Raw genomic sequence first — 18,652 nt, 5'->3', positions numbered from 1 at the left:
GCCAGGAGGTAGACAGCACAATTGCCCACCAACATGGCTGGACATCAGAGGCCCCAGGAAGCCTCTCCTTTGAATGTTCACTTATCTTACCTGCTCCAGGAAGCAACAAACAGCCACAGAGGCTGCAAGGGCCCCTGGGAAAGGCATCACAGGGCTTCCATTCAGACTCAGGTGTCAATGACTGACAGGGAGGCCTTTCATTGAGGGCAAGCCCACGGGGAACTGCAAATGGATAGAAGGGCTCTCCCTGAAGGCTGAGAGGAAGGGTGCAGACAATTGCAGCCAGTCCTGCTGGAGCCCGACTTTCTAGGGCCCAGCCCAGCCTTTGCACTCTGTTAACTCCTGGATCGGCTAACCAGGCCAGTCTCCAGGGCCGTTCAAACACTTACCCAGCCTTTGCCGGCTGTCTTACCATTGCTTGCGTGCGTGTTCATCCCGTCCCCTAGGCAGTGCATTCCAAGAGGTCAGGGGCTACGTCTCCATTCACCACCTTCTCCCCGGCACCCGGGCCTGGCACCAAGGAGACACTTGATCAATATCGGTTGAATGAACAAGTGAATGAATCCCTTCCCTTGTGCCCTGGCCCCCAAACACCACCTGGGACTTCATGCCTGCCGTCCCCCCACCCACCCACCTTGCTGCCCACCCTTTTCCCTCATCCTCCCCTCATCTCTGCCTGTTGGAATCTTCAGGGTCCCTCCCAAATGTCACCTCCACCACAAGTGAACATGGACTCTGCCCCTCTCTTAGAGCACTGCATGTGGGCGGAGGGTGCCTGTGTCTCCCGTAGGGGCCATGGACACTGAAGGAATGAATTGTGTGAATGAATGAGAGACATGAGTGATGGAGCCTGTGAATGAAAGAGGGAACTGGCTGGGCACGGTGGCTCATGACTGTAATCCCAGCACTTTGGGAGGCCGAGACGGGCGGATCACCTGAGGTCAGGAGTTCGAGACCAGCCTGGCCAACATAGCAAAACCCCATCTCTACTAAAAATACAAAAATTATCTGGGCATGGTGGCGCACGCCTGTAATCCCCAGCACTTTGGGAGGCCGAGGTGTGTGGATCACGGGGTCAGGAGTTCAAGACCAGCCTGACCAACATGGTGAAACCCCATCTCTACTGAAAATACAAAAATTAGCCCAGCGTGGTGGCGCACACCTGTAATCCCAACTACTCAGGAAGCTGAGGCAGGAGAATCACTTGAACCCAGGAGACGGAGGTTTCAGTGAGCCGAGATCACACCACTGCACTCCAGCCTGGGTGACAGAGTGAGATGCTATCTCAAAAAAAAAAAAAAAAAAAAAAGAGGGAACCAGTGGGTGGCTGGATATGGATGGGTAGATAAATGGATGAATTCCTTCTGTCTAAACTGCTCCTATCCCTACATTCTCCACCTGGCCAGCTCTGACTCAACCTTCCAGATCTCAGCCTAACATCACCTCCTCAGAGAAGCCCTCCATCACTGCCTAGATGCCATCCAGCGCCCCATTTCATCTTCTCCTTGTGCCTTGCCCTTCTGCATAGCATTTATCACAGTTATCATTTTTTAAGTGTTATTGAGTAATTAGGTATTTACTACCTCTACATTGAGCTAGATAGTAAGTTCCTTGAGGGTGAAGATCTTGCCACGATCTCTGCTGTGTCCCCGGTGCCTGGCGCACAGTAGGTACTCAAGAGCTGTTTGTTGGATGACTCAGGAAGTGGCCACATGAGGGCCTGAGCTGTGGGTGGTGTGAGGAAGCAGCCCCACCTCTCAATGGGCCCTGGGGGGCCTCAAAGGAGCCGGAGTCCTGGGTCACCAAACCAGCCGCTCCAGGCTCTGCAGGAGCCAGTGTCTGCTCCCCGCAGCAGGAATAGCTTAGCAACTCAGAACCCAAAAAGGAAAAAAAAAAAAAAAAAACTAATTAAGAAGCTTTGTGATTACATGAAACTGAAAGCGTTTGTCCCCAAAGACGGGCAACGGAAATGAGGAATCCCAGCGCGGGTCCTGCCTGCGACCCATTTCCTACCACAGCGGGCAGGCCTGAGGAGGCTGCTGGAGGTGTGAACCGGGAGGCAGCTCTGCCCTACTTTCCGCCACAGCCCGAGCATCCCCAGGCCGCTGCTGGGGGTGGCAGGACCTGCAGGATCTGCAGCAGCCAAGGTCACATTTCATGAGCACTTGCTATGTGCTAAGCACGTCACCTCTAGCATCTCATTTATCCTCACCACAGGGCTCTTCACCCCATTGAATGGAAGGGGAAAAACTGAGGCACGGAGAAGTTCCATAACTTGCTCAAGAGGATCCAACAAGGATTTGGACCTATGGTCTCACTCTTTACTTGGCTCTCCTGCCTCCCAGATTTTTTTCCCCAGGGATGCTTCTGGGATGACCTTTAAGAGGTAGACGGGACCAGCCACTGCCATGGAGAACGTTAGGCATAAATGGTGAGGGGGCTCAGGTGGTGAAAGGCTGAAGGCACGACAGCCTGAGGTACACCTGTGATGAGACGTGGCCCTACTTCTTTCAGTCCCTCCCCCAGGGCCTGGGGTACAGAGAGGGACAGCTTGGCATCTGCCAGTGGGGAGATGGACACTGGTTCACTCAACTTTCACTCTCACCAGCTTTGGGTCAGGCACTAAGCTGGGTACCAGGAATCCTGAGGGTGACCAGGTGGCTCGGAGGCCTCAGGGACTTCACAGTCCAGGGAAAAAGAGTCAGACACTGAGAGCCATGAGACAAGGTGTGACACTAGCCACAGAAGGGTCAGCAAAGGTCCCGGGAGGGCACCAATAGGGGCCCACAGTCATGGCATGAGTGAGGGAAAGCCTTCATTCAGTGACACTTGAGCTGAGTCTTGAAAGATGCTAGGAGTTCACCAGACAAACAGGCAGGTGGGAACACAGTTGTTCTAGGCATCAGGAATCGCAGGTGCAAAGGCCCTAGGGCAGGAATGTGTGGGCTGCGTTCAGGAAACAGACAAGGCGAGTGTGGCAGAAGCAGAAGCGAGAGCATCAGGGGAGGAGGTTGGGAGGGAGGCTAGGCTAATTGTCAAGGGCCTTCCAGCCTTGGGAGTCTGGATTTGATTTAAAGTATGTTGGGATGGCTCTGGAATGATGCAATCTGACTCAGATTCCTTTAAAGATCCCTGTAGCTTGCTGTGTGGGGAATGGATTCCAGGGAGACATGGAGACCCAGGGAGCGCCTGTACAGGGCTCCCAGGGGACGCTAAGTGAGAAATGATGGTAGGTAGCATGGGCTGGGGGAGTTGGCAGCGGCGATATCAAATGCCAGCAAAGTCTATTTTTTTTTTTTTTTTTTTTTTTTTGAGACAGAGTTTCGCACTTGTTGCCCAGGCTGGAGAGCAGTGGCGCGATCTTGGCTCACCACAACCTCCACCTCCTGGATTCAAGCGATTCTCCTGCCTCAGCCTTCCAAGTAGCTGGGATTACAGGCATGCACCACCATGCCCGGCTAATTTTGTATTTAAAGTAGAGACGGGGTTTCTCCATGTCGATCAGGCTGGTCTCAAACTTCCGACCTCAGGTGATCCGCCCGCCTCAGCCACCCAAAGTGCTGGGATTACAGGGGTGAGCCACCGCGTCCGGCCAGCAAAGTCTATATTTTAAAACCCGGAGGACCCGGGAAATGTGAAGGGTGACTCCTAGGAGATGGAGGTGCCTTTTCCTGGGGCAGATGCAGGTTTGTGATTTGTAGGTGTGGTGCTTACAAAGCTTACAAAGGGTTTGGGGTTCAGGGAGGATAGAGAACAGCAGCCAGGAGAGAGTGCAGAGGAAGAACCAGAAGATAGGATTCCGGAGAATGCCAGGGTTTAAGGAGGGGAAGAAAGCGGAGTTGATGAAAATATTAGCGGAGGTGCTGGCAGAGAGGTAGGAGCAGAACCAAGAGTCATGTCTGTCCCTGACCTCTCAGACAAGTCTGTGATATGCCAGCCACCACCACCAGGGAGGGACAGCTAGGCTGCAGGTGGTAGGATTTATTCCAGCAAGTCCACAGCCGGCTCTTACCTAACACGGGGATCCTCCTTGTGTCTGCTATTCGATTCTTTCCTGAATGATCCAATCTTCCTAAGAAGGGAAGTCAGATTCTGAGCCCTGCAGGCCCGTGCAGCCCCCACCTCCACCTCTTTTCCCCTCCTTTCCTTCTTCAGAAAGGGCTCTCTAGGAGCGGGCCCTTCGTTTGGCCTTCCCCAAGCCCCACTGGGATTTCCCAGCCTGCCCAGGGTACGGAACTGACAACTGCATTGCTAGATGGCTTCTGGAGGCCACTGATGAATGGCGGTGGCCTTGTGCAGACCCAGGCCTGGCTGCTTCCGTCAGTTTCAATGCCCCAGGGGAGGTGGCCTCCTTTGGCAGCTACCCCAAAGCACACAGGTTTAGGATCCCCCTGGTCCCCCAAGAACTCAAGGAGAAGAGCCATTCCTGAGGCCACCTGTGGTCGATGGACCCTGGTAGCCCACATCGATTTTAGAATTTATTTAACAGAAAGTGAAGAGGAAGGACATTCCAGGCAGAAGGAGCGAAGGTTGGAGGATGGGGGGTGAACTATGAAAGTTCAGGCCATGTTCAGGTTGTTGCCCAGTACCTGGAGTAGGATCTACCTGGAGAGGTTTGTCCACTCATTTATTCACTTTTGCATTCATCTATCCATTTAATGAACATGGGAAAGGGCTTACTCTATAATGGTTTTTTTGTTTGTTTGTTTTTTGGGTTTTTTTTTTTTAGACAACAGAGTTTTGCTCTTGTTGCCCAGGCTGGAGTGCCATGATGCAATCTCAGCTCACTGCAACCTCTGTCTCCCAGGTTCAAGTGATTCTCCAGCCTCAGTCTCCCAAGTAGCCGGGATTACAGGCATGTGCCACCACACTCGGCTAATTTTTTGTATTTTTAGTATTTTTAGTAGAGACGGGGTTTCACCATGTTGGTCAGGCTGGTCTCGAACTCCTGACCTCAGGTGATCCAGCCCTCAGCCTCACAAAGTGCTGGGATTACAGGTGTGAGCCACTGCACCCGGCCTCTATAATGGTTTTGATGTTAACAGTGATGGTGGGAGCCAACATTTATTAAGTATTTTTATGTGCTAGAGACTGCTAAAAAGCTTTACCTTTCAAAGTATTTTCCTTTCAAATCTCCACAACCACCTTTTGTGGTACCTACTCGCATTAACCCACTTTAGAGATGAGAAAACCGAGGCCTGGAAGGCTTAAGACATGCACCCAATGCCTCACTGGCCCTAAGCTACCAGGTAAGTGCTCAGACTAAGGACTAGTGGATTTCATACTGAATCTCTTCCCATCGCCCTTGGTGCTTAATCACTGTTCAGATAAAGGTAACCCAGGGAGAGGAGAGACTGAAGGGAATTGGCATCTCTAGGGCATCTCCAATGTGCCAGGCACTACCTGATCAAATTTTATCTTCACAACAGCCCTGAGAGCTTGGCATTTATTGTTCCATTTATTTGGAATAGAAAACAGGGGCTCAGGGAAGTGAAGGGTCTTTCGCAAGGTCACAATGCAATTAAGTGAAAAAACAAGGATATGAAGCAGCTTCCAGCTGGGTACAGTGACTCACGCCTGTAATCCCAGCATTTTGGGAAGCTGAGACGTGTGGATCATTTGAGTCCAGGAGCTCCAGACCAGCCTGGGTAACGTGATGAAACCCTGTCTCTACCAAAAATACAAAAATTAGCTGGGTGTGATGGTATGTGCCTGTAGTCCTAGCTCCTAGGGAGGCTGAGGTGGGAGGATCGCTTGTGTCTGGGAGGTCGAGGCTGCAATGAGCCATAATCGCGCCACTGCATTCCAGCCTGGGTCACAGAGCAAGACCCTGTCTCAAAAATATAGACAGACAGACAGACAGAGAGAGAGAGACAAAAATGAAAAATGAAACAGCTTCCAATCCCTTGCCCAGCTTTAATGAAGGGAGCTGCTCAGGTTGGTTCCTCACTCTCATGAGGCACCTATGGAACCAGCAGCCACCTCCCATCTCCCTCACATAATCAGGGACTTAAAACTTCCAACATCTCTAAGTGGGCACCCACCCAGTTTACAGAATCTAACCCGTTTTCAAGTCTGAACAGAGCCCATGTTGTACAGTGGCACTTAGTGTCCATGTCTGGTACTGCATCCCAGGTTTTGTAGCTTTTTGAATACCAGTTTAATGTTCATTGATTATGTCAATAATTAGTGAACACTTACTGTGTGGCAAGGCTGGGGGTATCCAGAGATGAGCAAGACATGGTCCCTGGCCTCAGGAAATCCACATCCTTAAAGAAGATATACAGGTATATTAGGACAATAGTTGGGAGAGGAGACAATTTGGACCTGCAACCCCTGGCTGGGACATCTGGGAAGTCTTCCCCAGCAGAGGTGGCAGTTGCGCTGAGTCTTGAATGATGAGTAGGACACTGCAAGACAAATGAGGAAAGGGTATTTCAGACAGGGGCAACAGTGCTTGCAAAAACTCAAGAGTGTCCATGGAAGGTAGAGTTGCTAGATAAAATAGAAGACACATGATTACATTTGAATTTTTTAAAAATAAATGTTTTAGTACAAATATGTCCCAAATATTGCATGGGGTGTACTTATACCACAACGTATTTGTTGTTCATCTGAAATTTAAATTTGACTGAGCAGCATCCTATATTTGTGTTTGCTAAATCTGGCAGCTCTACCAAGGAAGGGGGAGTTAGGGATGGCAGGAACCTAGGAAACGTTAGGGATGTCACAGGAGAGACTGCAAAATGGCGGGTCATGAAGAGTCTGGAATGCCAGGCTAAAGAGTCAGCCTTCACCCTGTGGGTACTTCACACTGTGGGCACTTTGTGTGAGGGACCCCAGGCTTGGTACAAGGGAACAAACACAAGCCCTCCCTCGTGGGCTTATAGTCAAGGGGGTGAGAGGAGCCTCAGCCAGAAGTTGAGGGGGCATAGCAGAACCCCCCTCCTATGGCACCCACAGCAAGTGCTCTGGGACTCAGAAGGAAGAGGTACATCTGGCTGGGATGTCAAGGAGGCTTCCTGGAGGAGGAGGCAGATGATCTGGCTCAGCAAAAGAGACTTCCTCTCTGCTGCTGCCCCACCGAGCTATCCCTGCCTCCCCCTGTTACGGGGGTGGTAGAGACACATCTTCAAGTGAGCCCCCTTCATATCCCCTACCTCCCAAGCTTTTTCTCGCCTCCTTTCCTCTCAACCTGCTGCCCCTTCTGCCAGGCATGCACATCTTTGCCTGGGTGGTTCCTGTTTCTTATTTGAGATCCCATTCCAGTGCCCCCCACTCACAAGAGAGCTTTCCTGACTTCACCTGGTAGCCCCTGATATAGTTTGGCTGTGTCCCCACGCAAATCTCATCTTGAATTGTAGTTCCCATATTCCCCACTTGTGAGAGGGACCTAGTAGGAGGTAATTGAATCATGGGGGTGGTTACCCCATGCTGTTCTCATGATAGTGAGTGAGTTCTCACGAGATCTGATGGTTTTATAAGGGGCTTTTCCCCCTTTGCTCGGCACTTCTCTCTCCTGCCACCATGTGAAGAAGTATGTGTTTGATTCTTCTTCTGCCATGGTTGTAAGTTTCCTGAGGCCTCCCCAGGCATGAGGAACTGTGGGTCAATTAAACTCTTTCCTTTATAAATTACCCAGTCTCGGGTATGTCCATATAGCAGCATGAGAACGGACTAATGCAGCCCCCGCCCCAGACCAGGTCACATGCCCCTCGGCATGTGTTTACCCTATCAGTGTGAGCCTGTTATACCTATTGATTCATTTTATTATCTGAACAAACTCTGAGGTAGCTACTGTTACTATCCTCCTTTTACAGATGAAGACACAGAGAAGTTAAGGAACTTGTCCAAGGTCACAGAGGTAATATGTAGTAGAGCCAGGATTTGAACCCAAGAAGTCTGGCTCCAGCTTGTGATCTTAACCTCCATGCTATAAAGCCTGTAATAACGTTGCACGCACTGAATCTTCATTGTTTTGGGAAGGTTTTCAAGGGATCCGTGCACTCTGTGATGTGTATGTGACTGGCATGTACAACTAGGTGTGCATTCTTCTGGATAAGCATTCACAGATTTTCATCAGAAAAAAACTTTCTCAGGAGCTTCATGATCTTCAAAGGGTTGGGATTCTCACACTGCTTGCTTTTCTGGACTGAGTTCTCCAAGGCCAGGGCCTGTGCCTTAGCCCCCTGTAGAACCCCAGTCCCAGCCTAGTGCAAAGAGGATATTTGGGGAAGTTTTGCTGGGCGGCTGACAGATGTCTAAACGAGCATCATCTGTATCCGACCCAACCACATCTCCACTCCCACTGCAGCAGCTGGATCTTTGTCCTGTCCTAGGCTCCTTGGATCACCCTGGGTAGCACTCAGGAAGCCAGAATCGGTGTTCTTCATCTCTCAAAGGAGAAGACACTAGGTTTGGGGTACCCAAAGGCATGGACATTAGAGGTAGCTCCATGCAAGACTCTGGTTTCAATTTTTATTTTTTTGGTTGTATTTTTTTTTAGATAGGGTTTTGCTCTGTTGCCCAGGCTAGAGTGCAGTGGCACAATCATGGCTCACTGTGGCCTTGACCCCCCAAGCTCAAGTGATCCTTTAACCTCAGCCTCCCAAGTAGCTGGGACCACAAGCATGTATCTCCACACCCAGCTAATTTTTTTGTTTTTTTTTTTTAGAGAAAGGGTCTTGGTATGTTGCCCAGACTGGTCTCAAACTACTGGGCTCAAGTGATCCTCCTACCCTGGTCTCCCAGAGTTCTGGGATTACAGGTGTGAGGCACCGTATCCAGCCTGGTTTTGAATCTCAAAGCAACCCTGAACTGACAGTGACCCTGAGCATCATTTTCCCTTCTGGACCTTCGTTCTTGACTCACCCAAGTGTGCTGAGGCTGAACAAGGGCTCTTACACTTAACTCATCAAGGCATAGGGCAGGGAAGGGGATGCAGAAGTGAATGAGGTGGGCCTTCTCCCTTCGGTCTCCAAGAACTCACAGTATAGTCCTCAGGGTCTGCACATAGGAACCACTCAATACATGTGTATTAGTCAGCTTTTCCTGAGATAACACTGCAAAACAAACAATCCCAAAAATCCAACACCTTTCAACAAGTGGCTATTTTTCTTGGCCATGGGTTTATATCTGTGGGTCAATAGGGGTGGCCCTGTTTCATCCTAAGTGTTGGGTCATGGTCTCCTCCTGTTTCTCATTCTGGAGCCAGTGGTTACCCAGTGCAAGCTCCTCTTATGGCAGAAGCACAAGAGGCCAAGACAAATTGGCAGGGATCTGTAAAGCCTCTGCTTGCATCATGTCCACTAGAATGTTCCAGTGGCCAACACAAGTCATGTGGACAAATTCAACATCCATAAGACAGAGACATATACTCTGCCTACTTTTGTGGGCAGTCTTGAAAAGTAACATGGCAAAAGGCATAATTCTATTACAGGGAGGGGATGAAGAATTGGGAACCATAGATGTTTATCCAATGGCCAGACCTCATTCACTAATCCAGTGTGGCAGGAGCAGGCAGTGGGCTCTGGGTCCACTATGAGCCACAACCTCATTAATTTTCTTCTCTGTTCCTCGGCAGGAGCTCAGTGAGTACAACGCCACAGCCATAAAAAGCCCCACCAACACGGTCACTGTGCAGGGCCTCAAAGCCGGCGCCATCTATGTCTTCCAGGTGCGGGCACGCACCGTGGCAGGCTACGGGCGCTACAGCGGCAAGATGTACTTCCAGACCATGACAGAAGGTGAGCAGAGTCCAGCGGGCAAGAGGAGGGCACAGACTCCACAAACAGAACAAACTCAAGGGTCACCAGTCCCACGAAGCACCTTTGTGCAGATTAGAAAAGGCACTCCCTTCTAGATGTCAGCCCTCCCTCCCTCCTAATTTTGAACCTTTATGCACAACCATATATAAAAGCCCTGTTTCTGTTCCCGTTGTGTCAGCCAGGCCACTTCCTTTCCCAGGACTCTGGGGAGCTCAGCCCTAACTTCCAGAGCCACTCTGAGCAAGTCACGCATTCCTTGGTCCAGGTTTTTCTCATCTATAAAATGAAAGCATCACATTCAATCTGAAAGAGTAAGCATATTTTATCCATACCCAACTCCAATGACTTACAATTGGACTGAGAAGGATTCTGAAGCTGCATGTGAGTTCAGCAGGAAGAAGTTCTGGGATAGATTAGTACTGTCTGCTCCAGACAAGGGAATGGGAGATTGTAGCCTGTATGCTACGTTTCCCACTCTGGAACTACATGGTCTCTAAGCACCATTCCTGCTCTAATAATCTTTAGAAGCAGCACAGTTTAAAGAATGTGGGCTCTGAAGCCAAAGAAATGAGGATTCCATTTCTGATTTAGCCCTAACTGTATATACCTGAACAAGTCACCTTACCTCTCCAACCCTCGGCTTTCTCATTTATAAATGGAGGTGATAACAATGATCTCATTATCACCATCATTATCAAACTAGTGTAAGAATAAGAGACCTAGCACCGGGTTGGCACTAGGTCCCAAGCATATCAGCACTCACCAGATGGTAGGTAAGTCATAGTCTGTCATTGCTCTGTGTCTAGAATCCCTTTCACCAGCCAGCCAAACTCCAGGGTGGCTCTATCTGACCAGATTCCAGCATCCTCTATTAGTATCTGCTCTAACCACTAGGCGTGCCTTGGCCTTTGCCTGGTTGAACGTATCAGAGGCTCCTGGACTCCTAAATTCTTGCCTTATCACAAAAATCCTCCATATAGCTCTACCATCTCTTCCAGCACTCACCTCCTCTGTAATCTTTCTGTTCCTCGTGGCAGCTTTTCTCACCTCTCTAAGCCTTTTTCCATGTTGGGTGAGTGTCATTGACTGGGAACTGGGAGACTGTCCCAAGATCCTTTTATTAATTCGACAAATGTGCCTGAGGCCTTGCCACTTATCAGGCCAAGTGTGGGCGCTAAGGTCCCAGAGCGCGTCCCTGATCTCAGCAATTTCCTGTTCTGGTCAGTGAGACAGATGAGAAGTAAAAATAGCTAGGCGCGGTGGCTCACACCTGTAATCCCAGCACTATGGGAGGCCAAGGCGGGTGGATCGCCTGAGGTCAGGAGTTCGAGACCAGCCTGGCCAATATGGTGAAACCTCATCTCTACTAAAACTACAAAATCAGCCGGGCATGATGGCAGGCACCTGTAGTCACAGCTACTCGGGAGACTGAGACAGGGGAATCGCTTGAACCCAGGAAGCAGAGGTTGCAGTGAGCCGAGATCATGCCATTTCACTCCAGCCTAGTGACAAGAGTGAAACTCCCACTCCAAAAAAAAAAGAAGTAAAAATAATAAAATGTAAATCAATGATAGTGTTAACGGCATTGAGTGGTGGTTTCCAAGAGCCAGGCTAATGCCAAGTGTATCTTCTGCATTCTCCCAATTCAACTCCCACCCTTGGATCAAGCAGACCTGGGTTCAAATGCCTGGCTGGGGTGCTACTTTCTTTGTGATCTCAGGCACATCATGACCTCACTAAGCCCAGTTTCCTCATCTGTAAAATGGGGTAATCATAGGACTGTTCCGAGATACGTAACGTACTTAGCACAGTGAGTGACGCATAAAACACTCAGGGATAAGAATAGTTAATATTGATTGAATGCTTGCTTAGGTGCCAGGTGTTGTTCTAAGTGCTTTGCCCAACAATCCTGAGATGGGAACTATTATTCTCCCCATTTTACAGATAAGGCAACTGAGGCACAAAGAGGTAAGTCACTTTGCCTTATCACACAGTCGCTTTGCCTTACTCTCACACAGATAGTAAGTGGCACCATCGGGAGTCAAACCCTGAGAGTCTGGCTCCAGAGTCTGTGCCTTTAACTGCCTGTGTGTGTGTCAGCTGTTATTATTGTTGATTTTCACATCAACATTGAGATGTAGGAATTATGCCCATTTTATGGATGAGAAGTTGAGGATTGGAGCAGTTCATGGACTTGTCCAGGGTTACTTGTGAGTCAGTGACAGCCCCTTTTCTGCATGGGCATGTGACAGGTGCTCTGTCAGGGGCAGGAACAGAGCCTAGGGATCCCAGGAGACCCAGAAGCATGGCAGGGGGTAGAGGACAGGGGTATTAAGACTCCCACAGCCAGGCTGAGAATGCCCTACCATGCTTTCTCCCCAGCCGAGTACCAGACAAGCATCCAGGAGAAGTTGCCACTCATCATCGGCTCCTCAGCCGCCGGCCTGGTCTTCCTCATTGCTGTGGTTGTCATCGCCATCGTGTGTAACAGGTGGGTGGGGTCTCCAGGCTTGGCCAGGCCTGGCTGTCCCAGATGGCTTCTTTCCCTCTATTCAGTCATTCCTCTGCAGTGCTGGTGAACCGAGGAGGCGTTCTCACAATTGCAGGGGGAGATGTGGGTAGGAAGTGGAAGGCTTCAAGTGGCCTCCCACTACCTAAGCGGCCACCATGTGCAATCCATCCCTTTGGGATAGGCATCGCCCCTGACAAGCCCACTATTGAAAGCGGGGGCACATTGAGACGCTAATGCAGTGGGCAAGAAAGACTGCAGGATGCTGGGAGTTTAGTGGGTGGTGGAAGGGGTATACAGATTGTCCTGCTTTCTGCATGAGTTCAGGCCCCCTGGCTGAGGTGCTGGAAAGATGGGGAGGACTTATGAGGAGGAGCGGGGAGGGGCCTCCCAAGTGGCTAGGACAGCACAAGCAAAGGCAAGAGGGTGGGGCCAGTTCCTTGACTTCTGCTGGGTATAATGCAAAGAAAGATTCTCTTCTTCTTTAAAGAGTTCCCCATTTCAGAATAGACTGAACCATAAGTTCAGGTGGACAGAAGCCCCTGGGGTTTCTAGGGCCAGAAGCCGTGGCTGGAAGATGACTTTTCTTTTTGAAGGGGGCTTGGCTGGAGGGGGAACTGGGGAAGATGTGAACCTGGACTTGAGGTGGGAGGAGTGGGAAGGGACAAAGGGGGCCAGAAGGGGCAGGCAGGGAGCCCTCTGGCAAGGGTGTGGCTTCTAGGGCCTGCCCACCCTCTCCCCATCACCTACTGTGGCTCCTAGCTCCCTGGGCGCCTCCAGGTGGCTCCAGCCCTTTGCTCTTGTTCCAGAAGACGGGGGTTTGAGCGTGCCGACTCGGAGTACACGGACAAGCTGCAACACTACACCAGTGGCCACAGTATGTACACGCGCCAGCGGGCTGGAACCCTTGGGCCCTTCACTGTCGGTTCCCCGGTGACCTCTTAAGCCATCTCTGACCTCCTTCTGCCATGCTGCAGGCAGACAATGGCAAGTGGTTGCCTGGTTGCGCGAAGCTCACTCTCAACTCTAGACCTTTGCAAGTGCGGTTCCCTCTGCCTCGAGCAATCTCCCCCTTTCCCTTTACCCATGTAGCTCTTACTCATTCCTCAGGCCTTACCATACACAGACTCCTCCAAGCAGCCTTCCCTGACCCCACCCCATCCTGGGTTCAGGGGCCGCATCTGTGCTCGCAGGCCGCATTGAGGTGGCTGTTTCTTATCTCACCACCATGATAGTGGGGGCCGCTGGAGACCTGGAATTGTGTCTGATATTTACCATGTCTCCCCAGCACCAGCATGGTGCCCAGCACATAGTAGGCACTAGACATATTTGCAGAATAAATAAATGAATCAAATTGAATAAATAAGATGATGAGGACCCTGGGCTCTGGCCCAGGAGGTGAGAAAAGCAGCAGGAGTCCCTTTCTCCTTCCGTTCCTCTCACTCTGTGGCTCCAGACCCCTGCTCTTCCCCAGTGACTCTTCTGGTGGCCTCTTCCCCTTACCCAGTGCCCTCATTTCTCCCACCGTCCCATCCTACATCAGGCCAGGGCTAGGGATGTATGTGCCACACACACACAGATGTCCCCTCCTGAAGGGCCAGAGAGAAAAGTAGATCATAGATTCCTCTCTCCACTTGACCTGGGCAGAACCAGTAATCAGGGAGTCGGGGGAGAGCAAGAAGCTTAGTCCTTACTTCAGCTCACTCAGCAAAAAGGAGTTCTAAATGGGTCTAACATTCATTCTCAAACTGTACTCAGTGGGATGCCCTGAGGTTCCTCAGGTGGCTGCCTCTGGGTACAGAGACCCATCATCATATCCCTGCCCTTGTCACACATCTGTCGTGGGCCTACCACATATGCCAGGGACTGTCCTAGGTGCTGGGGATCCCCGAGTAACCGAACCAAATATCCTGGCCTTTGAAAAACGTATATTCTATTGGGAGGCACATGGAATAAAAAAAAATCCATGTCATAAGGCCAGGCACAGTAGCTCACGCCTGTAATCCCAGCACTTTGGGAGGCTGAGGCAGGCAGATCACTTGAGGCCAGGTGTTTGAGACCAGCCTTGCCAACATGGAGAAATGCTGTCTCTACTAAAAAATACAAAATTTAGCCAGGCATGGTGGTGTGTGCTGGTAATCCCAGCTACTCAGGAGGCTGAGGCAGGTAAATTGCTTGAACCCTGGAGGCAGAGGTTGCAGTGAGCAGAGATCGTGCCACTGCACTCCAGCCTGGGTGACAGAGCAAGACTCTGTCTCAAAATAAAAAAATAAATAAAAAACATATAAGGCCAGGCACCGTGGCTCACGCCTGTAATTCCACCACTTTGGGATGCCAAGGCAGGTGGATCGCTTGAACACAGAAGTTCAAGACCAGCCTGGGAAACATGATGAAAGCCTGTCTCTACCAAAAAAAGTACAAAAATTAGCTGGGTGTGGTGGTGGACGTCTGTAGTTCCAGCTACTTGGGAGGTTGAGGTGGGAGAATAGCTTAAGCCCAGGAGGCGGAGGTTGCAGTGAGCCCAGATCGCACCACTGCAGTCCAGCCTGGGTGACAGAGCAAGACCCAGTCTCAAAAAAAAAAAAAAAAAAGAAGAAAAGAAAAGAAAGAAAAGAAAAATACATGTCACAAATGCAGAAGCGTATGGTATATTTGAAGATGAAAGTGCTATAGGAAAAAGACAAAGTGGAACAGTAATGGACTGAGATTTGTGGGGATCAGCGTGGAGTTTTTAAATAGGACAGCTTGGGTTGGCCTCACTGACAGGGTTTTATTTGCACAAAGATACAAAAGAGCTGGGGGAGTGAGCTGCTCAGAGGTATCTGATGGAAAAGCATTCCAGGAAGAGGGAACAGCCAATGCAAAGGTCCTGAGGCTGGAGCTTCCTGGCAGATTTCAGGAACAGCAGAGGCCAGTGTGACTGGGGCAGAGCAAAGAGAGAAATGGAAGCTTTGAGGGAGTCCAACGTGCAGGTTCTCATCAGGCTCAGCAAAGCCTTGGCTTTTCCTTGAGTGAAATGGGGAGCTGCTGGAAGGTTCTCAGTAGAGGGATGACATGCTCCAAGTTATGGCCTTGGCAGGACTTCTCTGGCTGCTGCCTGGAGAATGGACCAAAGGGGCTGATGCAGGGAGACCAGTGGGGTAGCTGTTGGAAGAATCCAGGGAAGACATGATGGTGGCCAGACCGAGTGGCAGGGAGAAGGTAGTGGGAAGTGGTTGGATTCTGACATATTTCAAAAGCAGAGCCACTAGATTTGCTGCAGGATTGGATGTGGGTACGTAAGAATGAGCAGAGTCTAGGAGCTCCAGGTACGAAGCCTTTGGGTAAGACATGATTTGAAGTAAAAGTTCCTGGGCTTAAAAATAGTTTGGGGCTGGCCAGGCACGGTGGCTCACGCCTGTAATCCCAACACTTTAGGAGGCCAAGGTGGGGAGTTCAAGACCAGCCTGACCAACATGGAGAAACCCCGTCTCTACTAAAAATACAAAATTAGCCGGGCGTGGTGGTGCATGCCTGTAATCCCAGCCACTCGGGAGGCTGAGGAAGGAGAATCGCTTGAACCCGGGAGGCAGAGATTGTGGTGATCCGAGATCGCGCCATTGCACTCTAGCCTGGGCAGCAAGTGCAAAACGCCGTCTCAAAAAAAAGAAAAAATAGTTTGGGGCCAGGCGCGGTGGCTCGCCCCTATAATCCTAGCACTTTGGGAGGCGAAGATGGGCGGATCACCTGAGGTCGAGAGTTCAAGACCAGCCCTACCAACACGGTGAAACCCCATCTCTACTAAAAATAGAAAATTAGCCTGGCGTGGTGGTGTGTGCCTGTAATCCCAGCTACTTCAGAGGCTGAGGCAGGAGAATCCCTTGAACCCAGGAGGTGGAGGTTGCAGTGAGCTGAGATCATGCCATTGCACTCCAGCCTAGGCAACAAGAGTGAAACTCCATCTCAAAAAAAAAAAAAAAATAGTTCGGGGCATATATGTAAAAATAGTTAAGCCATTAAATCTTCCAGAAGATAATTTAGGCAACTATTAACCAATACGGAAATAGAAAAGGACCTTCTAAACATGAAAGCAATTGATAACTCCTAAGAAAAAGGTGGACACATTTAACTACACAGAAATAAAAGTCACCTGTACATTAAAAATAAAGGTCATAGGCCAGGTGCCATAGTTCATGCCTGTAATCCCAGCACTTTGGGAGGCTGAGGCGGGAGGATCACTTGAGTCCAGGAGTTCGAGACCAGCCTGGACAACATAGCAAAACCTCATATCTACAAAAAGATGTAAAAATTAGCCAGGCATGGTGGCACACACCTGTAGTCCCAAGCTACTCAGGAGGCTGAGGTGAGAGGATCATTCAAGCCCAGGAGGTCAAGGCTGCAGTGAACCATGATCTCACCACTGCACTCCAGCCTGGGTGACAGAGTGAGACCCTGTCCCAAGAAAAATGAAAAATAAGGCCGGGTGCGGTACCTCACGCCTGTAATCCCAGCACTTTGGGAGGCCAAGGCGGGTGGATCACCTGAGGTCAGGAATTCAAGACCAGCCTGGCCAACGTGGTAAAACCCCATCTCTACTAAAAATACAAAAATTAGTTGGGTGTGGTGGTCCACGCCTGTAATCCCAGCTACTCAGGAGGCTGAGGCAGGAAAATCGCTTGAACCCAGGAGGCGGAGGTTGCAGTGTGCCAAGATCGTACCACTGCACTCCAGCCTGGGTGATAGAGCAAGACCCTGTCTCAAAAAAAAAAAAAAAAAGATTCTATTTCCAAATAAGATTACACAGAGGTACTAGGGGCTAGGACTCTAAGATATCTTTGGCCGGGCGCAGTGGCTCACGCCCGTGATCCCAGCACTTTGGGAGGCCGAGGTGGGTGGATCACCTGAAGTCAAGAGTTCGAGACCAGTGTGGCCAACATGCTGAAACCCATCTCTATTAAAAATACCAAAATTAGCTGGGCATGGTGGCGGGTGCCTATAGTCCCAACTACTCAGGAGGCTGAGGCAGGAGAATTGCCTGAACCTGGGAGGTGAAGGTTGCAGTGAGCTGAGATCACGTCACTGCACTCCAGCCTGGGGAACAGAGCAAGACTCCTCAAACGAAAAAAAGAAAAAGAAAGATTATAAATTATGTCATCCCCTCTTATTGCCCCAAGTAATGAAATCATGATCATAGATGTGGCTAGACGTACTGCGTGCATTCTGTGTGCCAAGAATTGTTTCAATGCTTTACATGTGTTTATTCATTTGATCCTTATAATTTCTCACTTTGAATATGGGGAAACTGAGGCACAGAGGTTGCACAGCTGCTCAGGGATGGAGCAGGGGTATGAACTCCAGCTGTCTGGCTGCAGAGCTGGCATCCTGTGCTGGCTCCGTTCTACTGAGCTGGAATGGGATGGGCTCCCATAGCATCGCTATGTGGTGCGTGAGTCATTAATAAGGAAACAGGTGAGGTCTATTTTTAAAATAGACCCCAGGGTTTGTTCCTAGATCAGCACATTTTAAGGCCTAAGATCCCCCTCCCTGCATCCTAAGCTCTAACGTTAGATCCAAGCAGAACTTTGTTCTCTTCAAAGCACTGCCAGCCCTGTGATCCTGTATCCACCCAGCCACCCTGCGTGGTCAGGACAGAAGAGGAAGCTGAGGCCCAGAGATCCATGTGACTGGCCTGTAATCACCCACACGGCCCCATGGTTTCCATCATTCAGCAGGTGCTGAGTGAGTGCCAAGGTCTGTGATGCCTGGATGTGGAGCCAGAGGGACTGACCTGGTTTCTCATCCCTATTCTGCCCCTGGCCAGCTGGGTGACCTCAGGGAAGCCATCAAACCTCTCTGAGCCTTGACATCTTTATATGGGAAGTAGCAAGAATGATACTTTTGTCACGGAATTGTGAGGATTAAATGAATTAAGGGACGTTAAAGTGCTTTGGAATAATATTTAATAATAGCCAGCTCTTCTTTGCAACAGTTTACAATTATTCAGCACTTTCCTTTTGCCAACTACTGTACTGAGCCCTTTAAAAAGATACTCTCGTTTAATCTTGCAACCCCCTTAGGAGGTAGGTATTGTTTATTATACCCACTGGGTAGGTGAAAAAAGTGAGACACAGAGGTTAAGTAACTTGCCCAAGGGCACACAGCTGGATCAACACAGTGGTTGATCCTGGCTTCAAACTCACAAAGCAGCTGATTTGTGACCAGAATTAGCAGCAGTGCCAGAATTCAGACCCAGAACTCTGCACCCTGGTTCCTCTTCCCTCATTGTGAATTTCGCATTTGAGGGCAGAGCAACAGCCAGTGGCCGACAGCCGTAAATCATCCCAACAACAGCCCAGGATTTTCTGTAGCCTTTGCCTGGAGAGGTCCTCACCCGATC

At 50.1% G+C, this 18,652-nt stretch overlaps 1 protein-coding gene across 4 annotated transcripts in view; it reads left to right on the top strand.

Annotated features, from left to right (window-relative positions):
* Positions 1 to 18,652, top strand: part of EPHB2 (EPH receptor B2) — a 203,041-nt gene that overhangs the window by 171,340 nt on the left and 13,049 nt on the right. For 2 of the 4 annotated variants that reach the window (XM_055261724.2, XM_055261726.2), the window contains exons 7-9: positions 9,584 to 9,746; positions 12,150 to 12,258; positions 13,089 to 13,153. In XM_055261724.2, coding sequence (XP_055117699.1) covers positions 9,584 to 9,746; positions 12,150 to 12,258; positions 13,089 to 13,153 — 337 coding nt within the window. Of the gene's footprint in view, positions 1 to 9,583; positions 9,747 to 12,149; positions 12,259 to 13,085; positions 13,154 to 18,652 lie in introns of all 4 variants that reach the window. The other 2 variants (XM_055261727.2, XM_055261725.2) reach the window with 2 other exon arrangements.

This window comes from Symphalangus syndactylus, chromosome 22, assembly GCF_028878055.3.
Source record: "Symphalangus syndactylus isolate Jambi chromosome 22, NHGRI_mSymSyn1-v2.1_pri, whole genome shotgun sequence".
Lineage (NCBI taxonomy): Eukaryota > Metazoa > Chordata > Mammalia > Primates > Hylobatidae > Symphalangus > Symphalangus syndactylus.
The sequence above is the reverse complement of the archived record's forward strand: the minus strand, read 5'-3'. Positions and strand labels throughout refer to the sequence as shown.